Here is a 20,388-nt window from a genome sequence, read left to right as displayed (position 1 = left end):
TCCCACTGGTCCCTGCAAGGTCACAATTGTCACCAGAGAGGAGTCATGGGGTTCTTGTCTTTGCACAAGAAAGAATTCAGGCCTGAGACAGCAAAGTAGCCCGGTTTATTGCAGACAGGGCATCCGTCAGAAGGGAGGGGACAGAGTGTCCTGTCACTCAGACTGGGGGAAAACAAGGTTACATGGTTGAATGGAGAGGATACACCTGGCAGGCCAGGCAGGGGGCTCAGCCAAGAGCCGAGAGCCGAGTGCGCCATCTTTGTTTGGACTCCTGGTTTTAAGGGAGTCTCTCTTCACCCACTCCCCCTTCTCCTCCAGGACAAAGGGTTTGCTGAGTGTCAGTTTGTTATCAGACTGGGCAGCCCACCTAGGAAGGATGTAAAGTTTTATTGCTCAGTGTTATCAGGCCGGGTAACCCAGGTGGTGCTGGGGAGAGAGGATTCTCCTGGGACCATCTGGAACATTATCTCGGTGTGTACAGGACACTGAAGTATAGGTGCTGGGCTGCTTCCAAAGTGAGCATCTGTAGATGCTGCTGTCCTCAGGCCCCTCTCACACACACAGGCCAATTTCTAACCTCCTACCTAACCATGCCAAGCCTGGTGACAGGTGCCTAGCACGAGGTCAGCACAGCGAGGACAGAGGCCACATTTGTCATGTTCGTGGGTCTTGTTCCTGATGAATGTGTTAGCTGAGTGAATGAATGGGGCCTCCCGGCCAGCACAGATCAACGCCCCCTGCCTTTGAGGTCCTGCCTTCGTTTGCTCCCCAGTCTGTCTCATGCTGATGAGGCAGGGGCCAGTGCTTGTCGAACCTCCCTTCAGTGGGGAAGGATGTGCACTGGCCAGCCGCCAGCTCTCGGGGCCACTTGGCCAAGGTAGGAATTATTTCCATGAACCAAGTGGTCCTTAGCTTCCTCTCCACTTTCTCCTCCTTCTCCTCTTCCCTCCCTCCCTCTTACCACCGGGTGAGAACACCAGGCTCCGGTTCCTATTGCACCAAGCCTGAGCTTCCTGGAAACTAGAACTTGACCACAGCTCTCAGCAAATCAAGCCCTTAGGGGTTCCCTTATCAGAGATTTGCAAACAAAGACCAGGGAAGCCCTTGGGATGTACCAGAGGGGATTCAGCAGGGTAGATGCCCTGAGGTTCAGGTGACTGCGGGCTCAGGTATAGCCCTCTGAGAACTGGGGGGAAGGGGTTATGCAGACATCAGTTTTGTAGCCTAGTGTTCTGTTCCAGGGTCCACAAGGTGCAAAAAGTTTAGCAACAGCCGCAGCTGCAACCCAAGTGCCCCTCGACACTTTCGAGGAAGAGGAAGCCAGCGGGTCCCCCACCGATGGCCTGGGACCCCTTGTCCTCAGCCCAAGCCCTGGGCAAGCAGTCACTTCTGTAAGTGCCATCTTGTGTCCTCTCTGGCTGGCAGGGAAGCGAGGTCAGCAGCCTGGGCCGGGGCGGGTATTGGCCTCGACAGAGGTGCCCACACACCCAGCTTCATTATGGGTTGGCCTGGGTCAGACCAGGTGCAGGGAGGCAGGAGGCCGTGGAGGGAACAAACTGGGGGCATCAGCACCCCAGGGGTGGGACCCAACCTGCCACTGCCCAGCTTTGTCCAAGAACTTTCTCAGAGACAGGTGGTCTAAAGTTGGGGGCAGAGCAGTGGACGCCCCACCCCTGGGGGGTGAGGCTGGGTGCTTAGAGAGGTACTATTTCCAGAGCAGATGTGGGCTCCTGGGCGTGGCAGGGGTGAGGACAGTGGCGGGGTTTTGAACTGGCGCGACCGTACCCACTGTACCCACGGCCCCGCAGCCTCACTGGCTGGAGGAGGTGATTTCTCACGCTGCTTCTGTTTCAGGCACCGGGCGATGATGGAGAGGACTTGGCGGCAGCCACCACCTGGGAGCCCCCTACCTCGGCTGAGGAAGAGGAGCCTGCCAGTGCCCCCCTGCGGCTCCACTGCCGCTTCCCACTCCCACGGCGGCTCCTGAGCGAGGGGTCACTCTGGTAAGAGGCCCAGGGGTGTGGAGACTGGCTGGGCCCGGTTGCCCTGGGGAGGCAGAAGGGCTGGAGCTGGCGGAGGGCTGGCCTCTGGCTTTCTCGGGGTGTGTGTGTGTGTGTGTGTGTGTGTCCATTTGGCCATTAGAGGGCGTTCAGCCTAGGGAATACTAGAAGAACTGCAGTTTGGAGAGGGACGAGCAAGGGTAAAAAATGGAGTGGACCAAGCTTCTTGCTCTTTGTAATTGAAATGTGACCTCTCTCTGAAAGGCAGCGCTGTGCGGATACTAAAGCAGCCATCTGAAGCACAAAGCCTGTGGGTGCTGGGCCGCGCAGGGGCTGCCATTGTGTGACCTCAAGCAAATCCCTGCACTGCCCAGGGCCTCAGTTTCTCCATGCGTCTGGGCTTTGTCACTGTCACCGCGCAGGGGCTGTGACTTTGTCTTTCAGAAACAGGAACTCCAGAGGGGCCCTCGGCTTGGGCTTGTGTGACGCAGAGAACGAAGCTGCTTTTCAAGTGTGAATGTACATTGAGAGGTTTTAAAGAATTTTTTACTTGTTTAATCGTTTTATTTGAAAGGAAAAGGGATCTCCCAGGTGCGGGCCCATTCCCCAAATGCTCAAAACAGCCGGATGGAAGCCAGGAGCTGGGAACTCCATCCTGGTCGCTTATGTGAGTGACAGGGACCCAAGGACTTGAGCCATCGCCTGCTGCCTCCCAGGGTGTGCATTAGCAGGGAGCTGGAGTCAGAAGCAGAGTAGGGACTGCGACCCAAGCACTCCGATATGGGATGAGGCATCCCAAGTGGTGGCTTAACTGCTGAGCCAGGCACCCACCCTTGAATAGAGTTTTAAAGGAAAACACCCCATTAGCGACCAGCTTGGGCTGGTCAGCTCGCTGGCTGACACTTGGTCATGCATACTTTGAAAGCCACAACTCAAGACTGCAGTCGTGTGGGACATTGGCTGCAACGCCCCAGGACTGACTCGCGCTGGGCCCGCAGACCACGGACAGCAGGCCAGGGGCATCCCCAGGGAGTCCTGAGCACCCACCTCTTGTCCCAGGGCCTCTTCAGCAGTGCACTGACCACCGCTGTGTATGCTGCTTCCTCAACGTTGTCCTCTGCTCACTAACAGCATGCAAGTCACCTCTGGGCCTCAGAGCCTCTCCAGAGCAGCCCCTTGAGATACAGATCAATCTAACTCACCCCCTGCCCCCAAGGTATTGACAGTCGAGGGGCAAGAAGTCGTCCATGTGCCCCAAAACTGACGAAGCCCTCTGTGCTCCAGGTATATCTGGTTCTGTGTGCACCACCACTCTGGCGTAAGGTGGATAGCCTCCATTCTATGCTGGTAGGAGTGCTGAGGGTGTGCCACATGTGGGAAAGTCTTTGTCCACATCTATTAACAACCATAAAACTAAAACCAGAAAGTTCTCTTGTGGGAACTGGTCCCGGTGGAGATAGTCCAACATGTGTGTCAAAAGGCTTTGTGGGCTGGCACCGTGGCTTAACAGGCTAATCCTCTGCCTTGCGGCGCTGGCACACCGGGTTCTAGTCCCGGTCGGGGCACCGATCCTGTCCTGGTTGCCCCTCTTCCAGGCCAGCTCTCTGCTGTGGCCAGGGAGTGCAGTGGAGGATGGCCCAAGTCCTTGGGCCCTGCACCCCATGGGAGACCAGGAGAAGCACCTGGCTCCTGCCATCGGATCAGCGCGGTGCGCCGGCCGCAGCGCGCCTACTGCGGCGGCCATTGGAGGGTGAACCAACGGCAAAAAGGAAGACCTTTCTCTCTGTCTCTCTCTCTACTGTCCACTCTGCCTGTCAAAAAAAAAAGGCTTTGTGGACAATGCTGTTAATCTCAATATTGTCCATAGCGGGGAAAGCTTAGGCATGATTTAATCAGCCAATGGCAGAGATGATTCAGTTAGTACATCCAAGGAATGGAGCGTTATGCAGCTATTAACATCATTCTTATTAGGAGGATTTAAAGACGAAGGCAAATGCTAACCATGTAATGTTAAGTGAAAGAAGCTGGTTGTAAACTTGAGCATCTTGTGTGGGCTTAACCATTTAAAAAAGACACATGGGAAAACACCCGAAAGAAATGCTTCCCATAATGTTAGCCATTGTTGCCTCCAAGTGGGGGAACTGGGGAATTAGGGTCTTGCTGCATTGTGATATTTTCCACCAAGGTGGCTTATGGTTTTACAGCCGCCTATTAGTATTAATAATAATTATTATATTTGAGAGTCAGAGACAGAAAGCGCTCCTATCAGCTGGTTTACTCCCCAGTTGCCCACAATGACTGGGGCTCAGCCAGGACTGAAGCCAGGAGCCGGGAACTCAATCCAGCTCTACCCCTGGGGTGGCAAAAACCCAACTAACTGAACTGTCACTGCCGCTTTCCAGGGTCCACAGTAAGGACGATCAAGAGAGCACCCCTGGAATATCTGTAGGATCATTTGAATCCCAGAGTTGCCCAGGGCAGCTGTCCCTCTGTCCCTGTAGGAGACAGCTTCCAGACAGCGGAGTTACAGAAATCTGCACGTACTCAAGTCCCTTACAAGATGGCGCAGTTTGCCCGTGACCTGTGCACACCTCCCATGTATTTTAGATCACCTCTGGATTACTTTTAATCCCTGATCCCATGGAAATGCTGTGCAGATTTTTATTATGCAATACAAGGGCACCTCAAAAAGCTTGTGAAGATAGAGTTTAAAATGAGTTTATTTTGGTGCAAAGAAGTTTGAAGTCTGCGTGTGTGCGGGGTGTGCAAAAAGCTTGTGGGAATGCATGTTATGAAAAACTGATGTGTGATTGTTTAGGGAATAGTGATAAGAAAAACAAGAGTGTAAATGTTCAGTACAGGTGCAACCATTGTAGGCCTAACTATATGGTGCACAGTCCATGGCTGGTTAAATTTGTGCATGCAGAGGGCCAGCAGTATAGCTTGGCAAGTGGCAGGTGACATCCCAGCCTGGCTCTGCCACATAGCCAAGACCAATTTCTTTACCTCTCTCTGTCTTAGTTTGCTCATGCATGAACTGGGGATCGGAACCATTGAACCTCGTACCTACCTACCTCTTGATTTGTTGTGGGGATTAAATGAGTTAAGACATAAACTCCACCTAGCACACAGTTCGTGCTCCACAAACTTGCTATACAGAATAATTTTGCAGATGAGTCTCAGAGGTGGCTAGGGCTTTGCTCAAGGTCACACAGCTACACAGATTAGTGTAGAGGCAAGAGCCTTGGTCTCTGTACTTTCTGCCTTGGCTTTCTGCACTGTCCACGACCACCGTCTTTAGACTTGAGCCGGAAGCTGGTTAGCAGAGCCCACAGCGGGCTCAGTGAGGTCATGCCGCTTTGAAGGCCTGTGCAGTAGGATCTTTCAGAGAACATTTGGAGAACATTGTCCTTGAGAGGGAAGCACTGAGTGCTAACACCTGTGTTTTGAGACACTAGTAAAAGACGGTCCAGTGTGGGGACGCCGATGTCACGGTCCTCCCACCCACTGGTTGCTAATAGGCACCGAGAGCCAGTGACCTGCAGCGATTGCCAGGCTCTGGCTTTATGGAAAGTCCAGGAAGGCCCCCCGCTCACTAACCAGAGCTCTGCAGCTCCGTGTCCCAAAGCTGGCATGACCGCGTTTTAACCAGATCTTCTTGTTTTAGGCTCACGTACATGTGGAAATGGAAGGACAGGCCGCACCCAGAGGAGAAGAGGTCTGTGCTGTAGCTGTTCTGGAGGTGGCACTGGCTCCTGGTCAAGGGTCCCGAGCATGTTGTTGGGGTTAATTTATTCAGTTCTGATCGATAGACTCAGCCAAAGGACTGAGCCCTGGAGAGATGGGACTGGGGTGGGGGTGGGGGTGGGATGACACAGCACAGCAACAGTTCTGGTGGCCAAGTCTCCGGACCTCCGCGGGCCTCAGTTTCCCTATCTGTTATCAGAGGGCCCCTCCTGTTCTGGGGCAGCCGATGGCCCCAGGAGGTCTGGCTCAGGAGTCTGCTAAGCTGCCTCTGGGGACCCTTCCCATCTGCACCCTGGCCCTGCTCCTCTGCCTGGCGGGCAGCAGGTGCTCCGGCCCCACGCCTTGGGTGTGTGCCCACCTGAGTGTGGAAGGCTGGTGTCCCCCCTCCCTCTGCTCCTGGCTCTCTCAGTGCACTCCGGAGCAGTGGCCAGCTCTCAGGGGGACTTGGGGATTTCCCTGTGGACATTTCTGTTCTTCTTTGGGTGGTCCAGCCGGTCGGTCACTGTTCATCAGGGCAGCCGTGGCTCTGGAGCTTGCTGGTGGCTGACACCTCTGGGAGGCCCCTGTTCTCATCTTTTCTCCATCTCCTTCCCAAGGACCCCCTGCCATTCTGGAAGCATGTCCTGGGCACCAGCCCTGTGGTGGGCGCTGGCACCTGGCCTGCCCTGCAGGAGTTCACAGTCAGGGGAATCAACTCTGTGAGCCGTAGAGGCCCCTACAAGCTAGAAAGATTGGTGGCAGGAGTGGGTGGGCAGGGCGGGCTTCAGAGAGGGCTGGGTTGGGAAGGACAGTGTCTTTCTTCATGCTTGGGCGAGCTTGATCTTAAAGATGAGCACAGTTTCTATGAAAGGAAAGGCGCCAAGAGGAGGGGTCACTGACCACTTTGTTTCCCTAGGATGAGGCTGAGGAGGGCCTTCCCGGGTCCCCTGGAACTTCTGCACCTGCTGGACCCATGGTGAGATTCCCGGCCAGGCTTGTCCCGTGCCCAGTGTGCAGAGGCGTCATGGGCGAGGGCTTGTCAGCCCCCTGAGAACCTTCGAGTCCCGCCTCTACCGGTTCTGCTCAGTCTACATTTGGCACCCTGCGTGGCCTGTGGTCCCTCCAACTCAGCCTGCCCTCAACGCCTCCCCCTCCCTGGGGATGGCACCCCATGCACCTGTTGACCCACATGCAAGCCAGACATCCCGCCCCCACAGCCCCCTGGTTCTGGCATCGCAGGGCTTCCTCATCCCGAGGATGGCGGCGGTCTCCCACCTGGTCTCTCTGCCTCCATCTCACTCCCGTCTCCCACCCACACAGCCCCACTACTGTGACCTTCCCGGTCCCAGCTCCTCCTTGGAGCAGCTCAATGCGGCCTTAACACACATGCACTCGGTGACTGAATTAGGCCTCACCTGGCTCCTGCCTTCAAGCATGAAGTGCCAGGAAGGGGTTTTGTAAAGTCCTTTTGGTCATTTGCAGGCACTTGATAGCACCCAGTAAGCACGCATTAGTGCTCTCTTGGTGCCAGGCCTTGCACTGAGCTCCAGGGACCTCGGGATTGGACCCTGTTCTTAAGAACGACAGACACGTGCAGGGCTAGGCTTCAGGTCAGGTGGTCCCAGAGGAGGCTGGCGGGGCACTGAGGAAGGAGAGATGGAGTCTGCCTGAAGGAGTCGTGGGGAGGGCTTCACAGAGGAGGTGGCTGCAGAACCAGGCCGGGAAGGATGAGTAGGAGTTTGCATAGCAAACTGGGAGGACTGGGAGGCCGTGGAGAGGGCCTTGGTGGAAAAGGCCCGAAGGAGAGTTGGGAGCAGAAGTTACTGGGCTACAGAACACTGGGAAACTTCCCGGGGCATGGCTGTCGGTGGAGACTCACAGGTGGAGCCAAGTTGTGAGACTTGCTTCTCCCTCCAGGTGGGAGCAGAGGCTGAGGGCTCCGGCCTGGGCTGGGGCTCCGACGCTGGCTCCGGCTCCGGGGACCTGGTGGGCAGTGAGGAGCTGTTGAGGGTAAGTGTGCTGGATGACACCGCGGGGGTGGGGGTGGGGGAAATGGGTCTGGGATTCTGGAGGATGGGGGTGGGGAGCAGGCAGTGAATAGGACCAGATCAGCCTTGCTGAGGACTGTGGGCCGTGAGTCCACGGGCGTTTGTATGTGTTTGACATTTCCCACTTTGATCGGTTTTGTTTTAAGTGAAAGTGAGGCTCGCTTTATAGCCAGACTGCCTCTCCTCCACTGCCTCCACTCCCCCGTCCCTGGCAGCTTCCGGAGCAGGCTGCTGCACAGCAGGTGCACCCACCGACCTTCATGGCTGCAAGTCGGTGTCTGGTCCCCCACACCACACTGCTGCTCTCAGCTCTTACTCACCAGAGACACCTGCTGACCCTTCTCGGGACCGCGCCTCACCCCTGGGCATGCAGACCCTTCTTGAGAGATCCTTACCACTCAGCAGCACCCCCCTCGGGCCCCCGAGACTACTCTTTTGCCCTCCTTGGCACTCGTGTTCCCCTGGCCTCCTGCCCAAGACTGGGGCTCCACCTGCCCTTCTCTGAGTTGCCCCCAAGGGAGTTCTGCTTCCTCCAGCTGCAGCTGCCACCTCTGTCCCCACCCCCCAACCTCCTCTCCGTCCTTCGCCCGGGCACCTGTGCCGAATCCCCTCTTTGCAGCCCCACTTGGCTGCTCCTTGCGGATTCCTCGTGACCAGGGCTGGGCGGGTTCTGCACTCAGTGGGCCTGCCAGGGATCACCCAGGCTGGTGGTGGTGGCTGGGGGTGGGGGTGGGGGTGTCAGCCAACCCAGCCAGAGGCCAGAGAGAAACATTTCAGCGACAGGTGGGTTGTAACCTCACCAGGAACTGACAACCAAATTAGCAAGCGCACACCTGAGAATTCTAGCTAATTAGATCTTTATTGTATACCCCCATTTGGGAGAAAACCTGATGTAATCCACCTCAGAAAGACCTAGATTTTTGTTTTTAGATTTATTTATTTATTTGAAAGGCAGAGTTAGCTGAAAGGGAGAGATGGAAAGAGATCTTCCATCTGCTGGTTCACTCCCCAAATGGCTACAACGGCCAGAGCTAGGCCAGGCTGCAGCCAGGAGCACAAGCTGCATCCGGGAATCCCTCATGGGAGCAGAGACCCAAACACTGAGCTGTCCTCTACTGCTTTCCCAGGCACATTAGCAGAGAGTTGGATTGGAGGTGGAGCAGCGCGGACTCGAACCGGCACCCATATGGGATGCAGCAGCTTAACCGGCTATGCCATGCCAACCCCAAGACCTAGATTCTAATCCCTGCTCTACTACTGATCGGCTGTGTGTGTGTGTGTGCGCACACGCTCCCTTAGTCACACAGCTCACTGAGCCTCAGTTTCCCTATCTGCTGAGTGGATGCACGATCTCTGCTCGCAGGGCCGTTGGAATAGAGAGCACGTTGGGGACGTCCGTGTTCAGTGTGTGCTTACCCTGCCCTCACTGTTTCTAACACAAGGCCTGTGTTTTAGGGTCCCCCAGGGCCTCCAGGCCCACCTGGTTTACCTGGGATTCCAGGAGAACCGGGGGCTGATGTTTTCATGGGACCCCCTGGATCTCCTGGTGAAGATGGAGTTGCTGGTGAACCTGGGGCCCCGGTGAGTAGCTGAAGTCCTCTCTCCGCTCTGTGGCCTTGGGGCTTCCTCTCCCAGGGAGGGGACACACAGATCGCAGACCCCAGCACCGTCTGAGGCTCTCTGTGGGGGAGAGCTGCTCGCCAATGCTTATGGACAGAAATGCTGCTCCGCTGAAGCATTGCAGCGGCCAAGCCGTCGGCCTCCTCCCTGCCTACCTCCTCCAGTAGGCGGTACCGGAAGTGCAGGCTCCTGCAGAGTCTGGCCGGGGTGGGGGTTCTTGGATGCCATCCCACCCAACCCCACAGAGGAAAAGCAAGACCCTGAGGATGCAGGCTCTCCCCCACAGGGACCTGGCCAGCGTGGCCCTGCTGGGGCTGGGGACTGGTGCTCCTGCCCTGGACACAATGGCCTCACCCCTGCCATCCTGGCCTCTTTCTAGGGGATGGGGGTTTGTGTGTGACTCGTAGCAGAGATGCTGTGTGCTGACTGTCGCTGATGTTCCCCAGGGCCCCGAGGGACAGCCTGGACTTGACGGAGCCACCGGCCTTCCCGGGATGAAAGGGGAGAAGGTAGGAGGAAGGCGGGAAGGTTCTAACACACAGGGGCCACCGGACCCACTGTCTATGCCCGACTGGCTCTTCTGTGTGTAGTCCCCTGATGGTCACCTCTGCTGGATCCCCCGGCATGGGCAGCCCCTTCCCTGCCCACTCCTATATGTCCGAGCTGCACGGAGTGAGGCCCTGGGACTCAGACACAGTCTTCACCAGCTCCTCCCTCTCCCTGTCCTGCCACGACTGGTCAGCTGCCAGGGTGGACTTGCACCTCCCTTGCCTTTCTCTCCACCCTGATGCACCCCACGGCAGGAGCCCATTCTCTGTGCCCACAATCCACCCTCCACCCTATCTACTGCCCCATAGTAGGTTCTCAGCGGTCATGGCCCTGTCCCCACTGCCTGCAGAGCAAACCCCAAACTCTGTGCAAGCTCCCCAGCCCCTCGGGTGGCACAGCTGCCTCGCCCCCTCCCATGGCCCCTGGCCAGTCCTGGCAGGGCTCTGTAGGTAGGCTCGTCTGCACCAGCCTCTGGGCCTTCATGTGTGGATTTCTGTCTGTCTGGGATGTGCGTTTCCTTTTCTCATCCTCCAAGGCCAAGTTGAGATACAGTCATGCCTCCTTCCCTGTGGGGGGTGCATCCCGAGACCGCCCCCACCCCATGCATGCCTGAAACTGTCAACAGCATTGAACCCTATAGGTGCCATGTTCTTTCCTATACAAATATACCTATGATCAAGTTCAGTTCATAAGTTAGGCACAGTAAGTGATTCACAACAGTAATTAATGATAAAAGAGATCAATATACTATAATAAATGCCAGCATTCCTACCGTAGGACTTTGGAGCAATTGTTAAGTGAAAGAAGGGCTCCTAGAACACAGTCCCTGTGATACTACAACAGTCAGTCTGATAACTGAGCTGGCTACTGTGTGACTACTGGGCAGGTAGCATATACAGTGTGGACACGCTGGACAAAAGGATGACTCACATCCTGGGTGGGATGGAGTGGGTGGCGAGAGGTTTTATTATTCTACTCAGAACAGATGCACGATTTAAAACTTAGGAATGATTTCTGGAATTCTCCATTTAATAGTTTTGGATTGTGATTGACCGCAGGTAACAGAGCTCTGGGAAGCTCCCCCAACTCTGTGAGCAAAAAACCCACTTCCTCCCTTCCCTGTCTGTTAGCACCGTGTTCATGCTCCCGAGAGCCTTCTTAGCCAGTGACTCTCAAGGTGTTAGCCGGCCTGCCACGGAGCCCGTGGTGCTGTGTGTGCAACCTCAGCACCTAGCGCAGGCCCCCGTCAGCACTTGAGAAGTGAGTGAAGCTTCCTGCAGACACGTCCTAACCTGCCTCTCTCAGGGTCTGGCTGCCTTCATCCCTTCATTGTTTCGCTTTTGTAGGCCTTATGGTGCTGATGCTGGGGCAGGGGGTCAGAGGGGCAGCGTTGTTGGTGGAATAAGCCACGCGCAGCAAAGGGGAGAGTGAAGACAAGGTGACTCTTGTAGGAGGGACTGGGTCGGGGGGTGGGGAGCTTCGTGGGGCTCCAAGCAGGGAGGGTGCCCTCCCTCGAGATGGGAAGACGGGGTCTCTAGAGCACCCCTTGACTCCCTAGATACCACCATCATCACTGAACTGAATCTCCAGGGCGGCCAGCTCTCGGTTGTGAGTATTTTCATGGAAACAGTACCCTGGTTTTCATGGAAAGCTCACTTCTCAGAAAAAAAAAAGGAAACAATTGCCAAGCTTTGCAGAACTCATTGCACATGTACCAACTGTTTCATAAGAAATTCAGCGTCGCAGGAAACACCCCAGACCTACACCGCCTTGCCTGTTTTCTTACCGGCTCCCCAGCCGACACAGCCCTCCCACGTGCTGCCTCGCACTTAAAGAGCCCGGTGCTCTGAGAATGGGCCCGCCCCGCGGCAGGCTCGCCCAGCGTGGCCGTTGGGGGCCAGTCATGTGTGTGTGTCTGCTCTTTCCTGAAACCTGCTGAGCTGTGGTGCGCTGCATTGTGTGTATCTGAGGCTTTCTGGTCAAGTACAAGCAGACTCTAGAACGGACTTGGGAAGTTGCTTCTGCGAGCTGGAAGGAAAACTTGCCTGCGGCGTTTGCCTTTTATTTTTTTTTTAAAAGTAAGCCAAGGAGTATAATCGAGATGTAAAATAACCAACATGTGCTAAAGGAAATGAACAGCCTCAGGGATGTTACAGAACAGGAGTGGAGGAGCTTTCCATCGCGATCCTCCTCCCTTGGCTCGCACACGCCCGCTGGTGAGCGGCTCACTCCCGGCCCGAGCAGTGCCTTCCAGGCTCTGGTGGGTGCACCTGTCAGCCAGACTTTCCTCATGTGGTGAGCAGATCAGCCTGCCTTTCCCCCATATTCACAAGAGCAGCTGACTCTCAGATCTTTGGCCTAAGAAGGAGCAGGTGCGGGAACAGCCTGCTTTTTCTGCTGCCGAATGTTCTGGAAAGGGCACGGGGGACCCTGCTGGCCAAGGGGGCCCCTGCGCTGTGCACTGTGGGTCCTGCCAGCCAGGTCTTCGGCTCACAGTGAGGAATCACAGTTGTCCTGGAGGTTGCGCTTTCAGAATCTAAGTCATTTACATTATTTGCAGTCTCAGAAGGTTCTGGGACATCCGGGCTGGGAAGAGTTTGTGCGTGGGAAGTTTCTTCAGTGCCCAGAATTTCTGCTGCAGAATGTTGCACTGCCTGTAACTGGGTTTGAGTGATCTCACCGAGCTGTCTGAATGGCTCTGTAAAATCAGCTTCTGTGTCTGCGTGACGTGTAAGAGCGAGGCAGTTAAACCATCTCCTGCAATTTCTTTGAGCAATCCCAGCCGCCCCTGAACAACTTTCTACATCTTGTATAACAAGGATTAGGGAACGTTCCGGAATCTGAGCTGCAAGCTGCCTTGGCCTGGGCTCCTGTCTTGGGCTTAGGACTTAGAACGAAGTGATGTGTTTACATGAAGCATCACAGTATTCGCCTGAGTTCTTATTTTGTATCTTCCTTCAGCAGCAGCCATGTTTGGGACAACATCTGGATGTTGGGTCTCCATAGAAACCAAATAGGTCATGGTCGATTGTAATGGATAACAAACTAGAGTCATCAGCATTATAGACACACCACCAGCAAAACCAACAAGCATCCCCAAGGCAACATATTGTGCTGTTCCACATGCCACAATAGAAAAATGATCTAGAAGGTTCTTTGATGTTCCTGTAGGCTGAAGTCTAGTGATGTCCTTGGACATCCAATTCACCACGAGGAGCCAAAATTTCTAATGAATTCTACACCATGATTTTGCAACATGTGGCACTACTCTGCCTCATTAGAACGCTTCTCTGTGCAGAGCCGTTATCTCCATATTTCATCGTCACTTACAACAATGCTTTCAGCTCTACTAGTGGAAATTCCAAGATACTTCATAGCCACACCACACAAAAATCCCCTAAGGAACAGCTAAGAACAGCTACCCCTAAGAACAACTCTACTATCGCCATTTAGGGCTCATGGGATCTCTTCTGAGCCCCTTCATTGGAGCTCCCATTTGTTATCCCACCTCTCCAAATACATTCCAATCAGATGGGCTCTGCTGTCCTAAGCTAGTCTGTTCATGTTCCAAGCTGGTGGCCAGCATGTCTGTGAGTCATGGGGTGCATCCAAATACTATCCTTCCACCACATAGAAGCTGGATAAAACCCTCTGCTTCTGACACAGATAAGTAAATCCAAAAGAGCTGCTAGAAATTCCTTTGAAGTTACTACAAGGAGCACTCTTTTTTTTTTTTCAACAGGCAGAGTTAGACAGTGAGAGAGAGAGACAGAGAGAAAGGTCTTCCTTTTTCCATTGGTTCACCCTCCAAATGGCCGCTACGGCCAGTGCTGTGCCGATCTGAAGCCAGGAGCCAGGTGTTTCCTCCTGGCCTCCCATGCAGGTGCAGGGTCTAAGCACTTGGGCCATCCTCCACTGCCTTCCCGGGCCACAGCAGAGAGCTGGACTGGAAGAGGAGCAACTGGGACAGAATCTGGTGCCCCAACGGGGACTAGAACCTGGGGTGCTGGTGCCACAGGCGGAGGATTAGCCAAGTGAGCTTGGGCACCGGCCTAGGAGCACTCTTGATTTGAAGGACTGGGGGAAGGAAATTGAAGCAATAGCTTTTCACTTTACAATAATAATTTTCTTTAACAAGATCAACTGATAACACAGCTGTAATAAGGTCTCCAGAGAGGAGACTCCCTAGCGTCTGTTTCACAATACCCCTGGTGGTGGTTTGACCTGTAATTGGAAAGTTGCATGAGGCTGGCACTTCATCAAGGACAGATTGCTGCAAGCAGCAGATGACAGCATGATTGGTCACACCCAAGAGCACGTGCAGAAGCTGTAGCCTCAGGGTTAGGCAGGAAAATGGGGTCCGATTCTTTGTGTTGAGTTTTTGCTCCAGGTGGAAGGTGACAGTTGTGTTCCTCCCTGGGGAGGCTGCCCAGCAGGGAGGCCACAGGGACCAGCTGCAGCTACCCCCTGCACCAAACACTCCTCCTTCCACCTCTCCGGAGAGCCAGGGTGTCCCTGCTGGATCCATGACCAGGAAGGCACCCACACATCCACAAAGCAGCTTCAGGAGTGCCTAAAGAGGATTTTGAGTGTAGAAACTCATTGCTACCCCCAGCATCGCTCTTCCTGCCACAAGAGCCCGGTGCCGCCTCCTGGAGGTCCACCACCCACCCCGCCTCATCTCCAGTGTCCCCATTTCTACACCAAGGTCCAGGCAGGGTCACCCTATAGGGGAACAAAGTGGATGTAAGGAGGCAGGGCCTCTCCCGTGCCCCAGCTGCTCCCCCAGACATGAGGCATTCATCTTTATACAGCACCCAGAGGCAGATCTGTGAGCCTCACCTAGAGGAGGGAACAGCCAGTTCCCAAAGGAACTTATCTTAGCCATGGAGAAGAGAGTATGGTGTTCCCATCTGGGAAGGAGAGAGGGGGAGGTTGTGGTGTGGGGGCTGCCTATGGTGCATACTGTGACCTCATCTTTCTCTTTTATACTGAGAGTTTCCTTTAGGCTCAATCTCAACCCAAGTCCCAGAAGGTCAGAGCCAGAAGATACCTGTGAAATTATTAGCCCCCTGGTGTCCAACTGTACCTTGGCTCACAGGTCACAATGTCATGTCTGGGGGAGCAGCTGGGGCATGGGAAAGGCCCTGCCTCTCACAGTGACATTGTGGAAGTGGCTTGGAGCTTCTGGGTGGAGGAACAATGCAAGCCCATGTTAGATATTTTTTAAATTGATTTATTAATTGTGAGAGTCAGCTAAGGATATGTTGTTCCTGTGTTTCCTCTTGTCCTTGTTGGAGTACATCCTCTAGTAATACTTTCGGCGAAGGTCTGCAGATGACCTTGGTTGTATAAAAATGTCTTTATTTTACTCCCATTGGATGGAGTTTAGAATTGCAGCTTCGAAGTCATTTTCCCTTGGTGATTTGCAAATAATCACTACTCTCTCCTAACACCCAGGGTTGCTAAACACAAAGTCAGATTTCACTCTGAGTCTGACTCTGTTGAAGGTCATCTGACTTTTCTATTTGGCAACCTTTGGGATTTATTTTCTTTATTTGTGATGTTTTGAAAGTTTCCTGCCAGTAGTAACGAAACGTGCATTTTCTTTAAAATGTGCTCTTTGATTTAATGACCTTTTGAAGAGGGAAAGAGGAGGCTCCTGTGGTTTGGTTTTTCATAGAATGTCAGCTATTGCTTCTTCATGTTTGCTTTCTTTCTGCCATGCCCGTTAAGCAGATGTTGGGACTCCTGATTCTGTCGCCCGCGTCTCTACTTTGTCTTCATCCTATTGGCCTTCTTCCTGGGAGAATTCTGTGGTCTGATCTTCTCGTATTAATTCTCTATTCAGGTAGCATCCACTCTGTGATCCAGCCCCTCTGTAGAGACCTTTATTTCAACAGCCATATATGTTTCTGTCCCAGATCTCTACTTGGTTGTCTTTCACAAGCATTGTTCTCATTTCATGATAACGTGCCCTCCCTTTTCTCTCCGAGAGCCTTCATTATACATTTAAAAGTCCTGATTGACTTGTTTTCTTCACTGTATTTGCTTAGAACATTGATAGAAAATGCATGTTGTGATGCCTGGCTTTCAAATTCTTTTTTTTTTTTTTTTTTTTTTTGCAACTAAACTATCTCTGAATTTCCCTGTTTTTAAATTCTATTTTGCCACACACTTTCTGAAGTTCGCTCGTGTGCTGCTGTGATTGTCTTGTCTCTCTTTCCTACGTTGCCTTCCCTCGGTGTTCGGTGTTTCTTGGGCCCTGTGATTGCTTTAGAGATTGGGATCCTGCTTTAATCTGTTTGTACAGACTTCTGGGGACGTGGGTGGTAGCTACTTCTGAGCCTTGCAGGTTTCCGGAAGGGGAGGGAGGAATAGGCCATGCATCAGCCGGTGGGGGTGGGGGTGGGGGTGGGAGGTGCCCTTGACTCCTAGGGCTCCTTAGTCACCTGGGGCTCTGCCCCAATACACAGCTCTGATTGTTTTTCTAAAATTAAAGTACTCGTAATTGCCCCTTGCAGGGGTGGGGAGAGGGGAGTGAGGGGCGGTGAGCAGGGCGGGCAGGGCTGGCCCGTGGTGGACTCAGCCTCGCTCCCTGGCAGAGGCCCAGGGGCCACGCCCGGCTCCTGGCTCCCACCACTGCTTTGCAGGAGACTTTTCCCTGTGTGGTTTCTGTCTTCGGCTCCCCATCTGTTTTCCCCTTAGCATTCTTATTTCAGGTCCAACATGACTCTCATCTTATTTTTGAGCACATCTATTTTAGAATTATCCATTCTGTGCCTCCTGTGGTTTTGATATAGCTCAAGGAAAAGGGGGTTGGGGCTGGGAGCAGTCTTAGGCGACTGGGATGTTGAAGTCTGGTCAGGTCCTCCCCTGTGGCCGGCAATGGCTTCTTCTCTGGCAGGTGGGTTTGTGGTTTCCTCGGAGCTTCTGCACCTGCGCCCCTGATGTAGGCAGCATCGCCTGTAGCTGACCACTTCCAGCCACCCCTGTGCTCAGCGCTCACAGCTGATTCTTTCTGTAGGACCCCCCCCCCACTCCCCACCCCCTACCCCTGCGGGAAACTGCAGTGTGGTCAGGTGAACATGCGGCTTCCTCTAATGGCACCTGCTCCCCATTTGGTCCCTTGCAGGCCACTCCAGCCAGCTTTTGGTCTTTAGATCTTTCCAGAAGAAAGTCAGTCATCATTGCCCATGATCTCCAAAAGTCTAGGGCATACATGCCAAGTTCCTGAAGCCCCTTCCCTTGGTTTGGGGCATGGGAAGCCCCCTTAACCTCAGCCATGGGAGAGATAGGGAGGGGGCTGCCCCAGCACAGGCAACTCTACAAGAGAATTCTTCTGTGTCTCTCCTGGGTTAATATTTACTCATCTGCTGTACTTCTTTAAAAATTTTTATTTATTTATTTATTTAAAAGGCAGAATGAGAGAGGAAGAAAGAGAACCCTTCTGTCTGCCAGCTCATGCCCCCAGTGGCCAGAAGAGCCAGGGCTAGCTAAAGCTGAATCCAGAAGTCAGAAACTCCCTCGGGGTCTCCCACATGGGGGGCAGGGACTCAAAGATTTGACCACCCTCCACTGCTTTCCCTGTTGCATTAGCAGGAAGCTGGATGGGAAGTGGAGCAGCCGGGACTTGAACTGGCTACCCTATATAGGGCGCCTGCAGGCGTCCCAAACAGCAGCTTAACTCGCTGTGCCAGGACGCCTGCCCCTCTGCTTTATTCTTGAGGGAGTGATGACTTAATCATTGGGAAGTGGATTGCCCAAGCTTTCAGCACGACTCTCTCAGCACCTCCTGTAATGTGCTCAACTCACAGACGCCAGCCAGCACCCAGACCGAGAGAGTCCCCTGTTATTAATATCCCGTTATTTTACTGCTCATGACTCTGCCTTGTCTGTAACGTTTGTAATGAGATATACCAGGGCCCTTCAAAAAGTTCACAGGAAATGTGCATTCTGAGAGCACTGAGTGGATTTCCATTTTTTGGGACCAATCCATAAACTTCCCTTTCAATTGCATTTTCCATGAACTTTTTGCAGTCCGCTCCCACATCAACTGGCCCTTGTTTTTGTCTATCAGGGAGCAAGAGGACCTGTTGGCTCAGCTGGCGAGAAGGTAAAAAGAGACCGTCCCCTCTCCCTGCCCTTTCTTTGGGTTTCCTGTCATTGGCCGTTGGGCTGCGGGCGGTGGGGCGGGGTGTGTGTGTGTGTGTGTGTGAATGCCCTTGTGATGTCTTCCCTTGGCTCACCTGCTCCCTGCACCTGCACTCCAGTGAGTGCCCTGGCTGCTCTCCAAGTGCAGTGTCCACTAGTGAGCAGCTGTTTCTGTGCCATGAAGCGGTGCCCATCGGAGAATTCGCCGACCCCGTTAGGTTCACGGAGGACTTTCCTCACTCGGGAAACACACGCTCTGCCTACCTCGAGTGACCTGGGGCTGGGGCATCAGCCTGTCCTCTTCCTTACAGGGTGACCCTGGCAACAGAGGCTTACCCGGACCCCCTGGGAAAAACGGACAAGTCGGCACTCCTGGGGTCATGGGACCCCCAGGGCCTCCTGGACCCCCCGGACCCCCAGGCCCTGGCTGTACCATGGGACCCGGATTCGAGGTACTTTTCCTCCTTTCTATGGGTAATGACACATGCTAAGGGCCACGGGACAGTCCAACTAACTGGACGCTGAGCAGAGGGACACGTTCCCCCTGGAGGTCCCAGCCAGCACCACACCTGGACTTGGACCTGAGATTCTTTCTCCCTCCTTCCCTAGGATACCGAAGGCTCCGGAAGCATCAGGCTGCTGAGTGAACCCCGACTCTTCGGCCCCACGGCTTCCAGTGTAGGTTGACTTAGGAAGCCTGTGTTGTGAGGATGTGGTGCTGTTAACGCTAGAGTGAGCAGGGTGCGGGGCGCCACCCTGACCCCGCCTCTTTCTCTGTGCTCCCAGCCCCCGCTGTGCAAGGGGGAGGAGCCTAGCTGCGTTTAATGAGGAACAACCCAGAATTTTGCATAAGACATCATTTGTCAATTTCTCTCTCTCCCTCTCTCCCTTCCTCCTTCCCTCCCCTGTCTGCTTTGCTGCCTCCCTTCAGCTGCCCCACGCACCACTCCCTCTTTGCCCCTCTCCCCAGCCTCGTGCTCCTGACCGGGACCCCTGCCCGGGGCATCCAGCCCGGGGAAGGTGTCGGCTCCTTTCTGCCGTGACACCAGCTCTCATAAGGACCAGGCCAGGGATCTCATTATCTTTGCCAAATTAGGTCCAGAGCTGAGCACTCCCATCCGGGGGAGGGGAGCAGCACGGCCTCTCCATGAATGATGGAGCAGCGCCCCCCCACCCCCGCCGCCCGCCCAAAGGGCACAGGGTCAGGAAGAGTGGGCATGGTGCTTGGAGGGGGCCTCTGCCTCTCGCTATCTGTGGGACGTCCCTCACTCCTGGCTCTGGAAGGGAACTGTTCCCCTACTCCCCTGCTCCATTGTCTTGGACAAAATCATTGTGAGAGCCCAGGGAGAGACAATTGGGTAGGAGCAGGGTGGGCAAAATGGATGGAAGAAACCCGGAACACACTGACAGATCTGCTTGTTTGCTTTTCCAGGGTCCCAAAGGAGAAAAGGGAGACCAGGGACCCAAGGTGAGGCCCCAGCTGCCGGGCAGGGTGGCGGGAACTCCAGGCTGGTGCCAGGGGCATGAGCCGTGCGCAGTGAGCTTCATTTTTTTTTTCTTCTCTCTGCTGTAACCAGGGTGACAGGGGCAAGGATGGAACCAGCACCGTGGGGCCCCCTGGGCCTAGGGGGCCCCCTGGGCGCGTCGAGGTCCTGTCTGCTGTGAGTGTCATGCGGTCAGAGCTGGCCACGTGTTTCCCAGCTTTGCTCAAGGGGACAAGAGGTTGTGCACAACCTCAGGGCTTTGGGGCCGCTAGCTGTGGGGGCCATAGGGGCGGTCTCTGGTGTCGGGGCCTCCACGTGCCAGCAGCCACACCTGTCTGTCCCTACTCGGGTGCCACTGTTCTCGCACAGGAAACTTCCAGAACCCTCTCCTCTGCTTGGCAGCATTTAGGGTCACTGCAGAAATGCAGCCTAGGAGCATGAGAAGGGGGTCTTGAGGAAGCCCCGAGTAAGCAGTGCCCATCTTCCCCTGGCGGGCTCTGGCCAAGTTGGGAAACAAGGTCACAGGTGAAGGGGGGGGGGTGCTGGAGGGTCAAGGTCAAGGTCACCATGACAGCCTGTGCCCAGCAGGAGCACAGTGTTCTCGCTAAGGAGACCTGAGAATCAGACTCGCATACCTGTCACTGGGTGCGTGGGCAGCCCCAAGGGAGAGGAGGGCTGGGGTGGGCTGAGCGTGCCCAGGTAAGCGTCCCCAAGCTGCCCTCCAGGAAGGACCTGCCACCTTCCAGGGAGGGAGTCAAGGGGCGGCGAGCAGCCAGGGTCACACTCAGGAGCCACTTTCCTGTGGGA

The 20,388-nt window shown here is 54.6% G+C and overlaps 1 protein-coding gene across 1 annotated transcript in view; it reads left to right on the top strand.

Annotated features, from left to right (window-relative positions):
* Window positions 1-20,388, top strand: part of COL15A1 (collagen type XV alpha 1 chain) — a 106,472-nt gene that overhangs the window by 55,480 nt on the left and 30,604 nt on the right. Inside the window, 13 exon segments of the mRNA XM_062207891.1 lie at window positions 1,242-1,391; window positions 1,855-1,936; window positions 1,939-2,003; window positions 5,668-5,718; window positions 6,643-6,702; window positions 7,644-7,736; window positions 9,230-9,355; window positions 9,841-9,903; window positions 18,024-18,059; window positions 18,409-18,549; window positions 18,707-18,775; window positions 19,530-19,565; window positions 19,675-19,758. Of these exon segments, the coding sequence (XP_062063875.1) occupies window positions 1,242-1,391; window positions 1,855-1,936; window positions 1,939-2,003; window positions 5,668-5,718; window positions 6,643-6,702; window positions 7,644-7,736; window positions 9,230-9,355; window positions 9,841-9,903; window positions 18,024-18,059; window positions 18,409-18,549; window positions 18,707-18,775; window positions 19,530-19,565; window positions 19,675-19,758 (1,056 nt within the window).

This window comes from Lepus europaeus, chromosome 12 (assembly GCF_033115175.1).
Source record: "Lepus europaeus isolate LE1 chromosome 12, mLepTim1.pri, whole genome shotgun sequence".
Lineage (NCBI taxonomy): Eukaryota > Metazoa > Chordata > Mammalia > Lagomorpha > Leporidae > Lepus > Lepus europaeus.
This window is presented reverse-complemented; position numbering and strand designations above follow the sequence as displayed.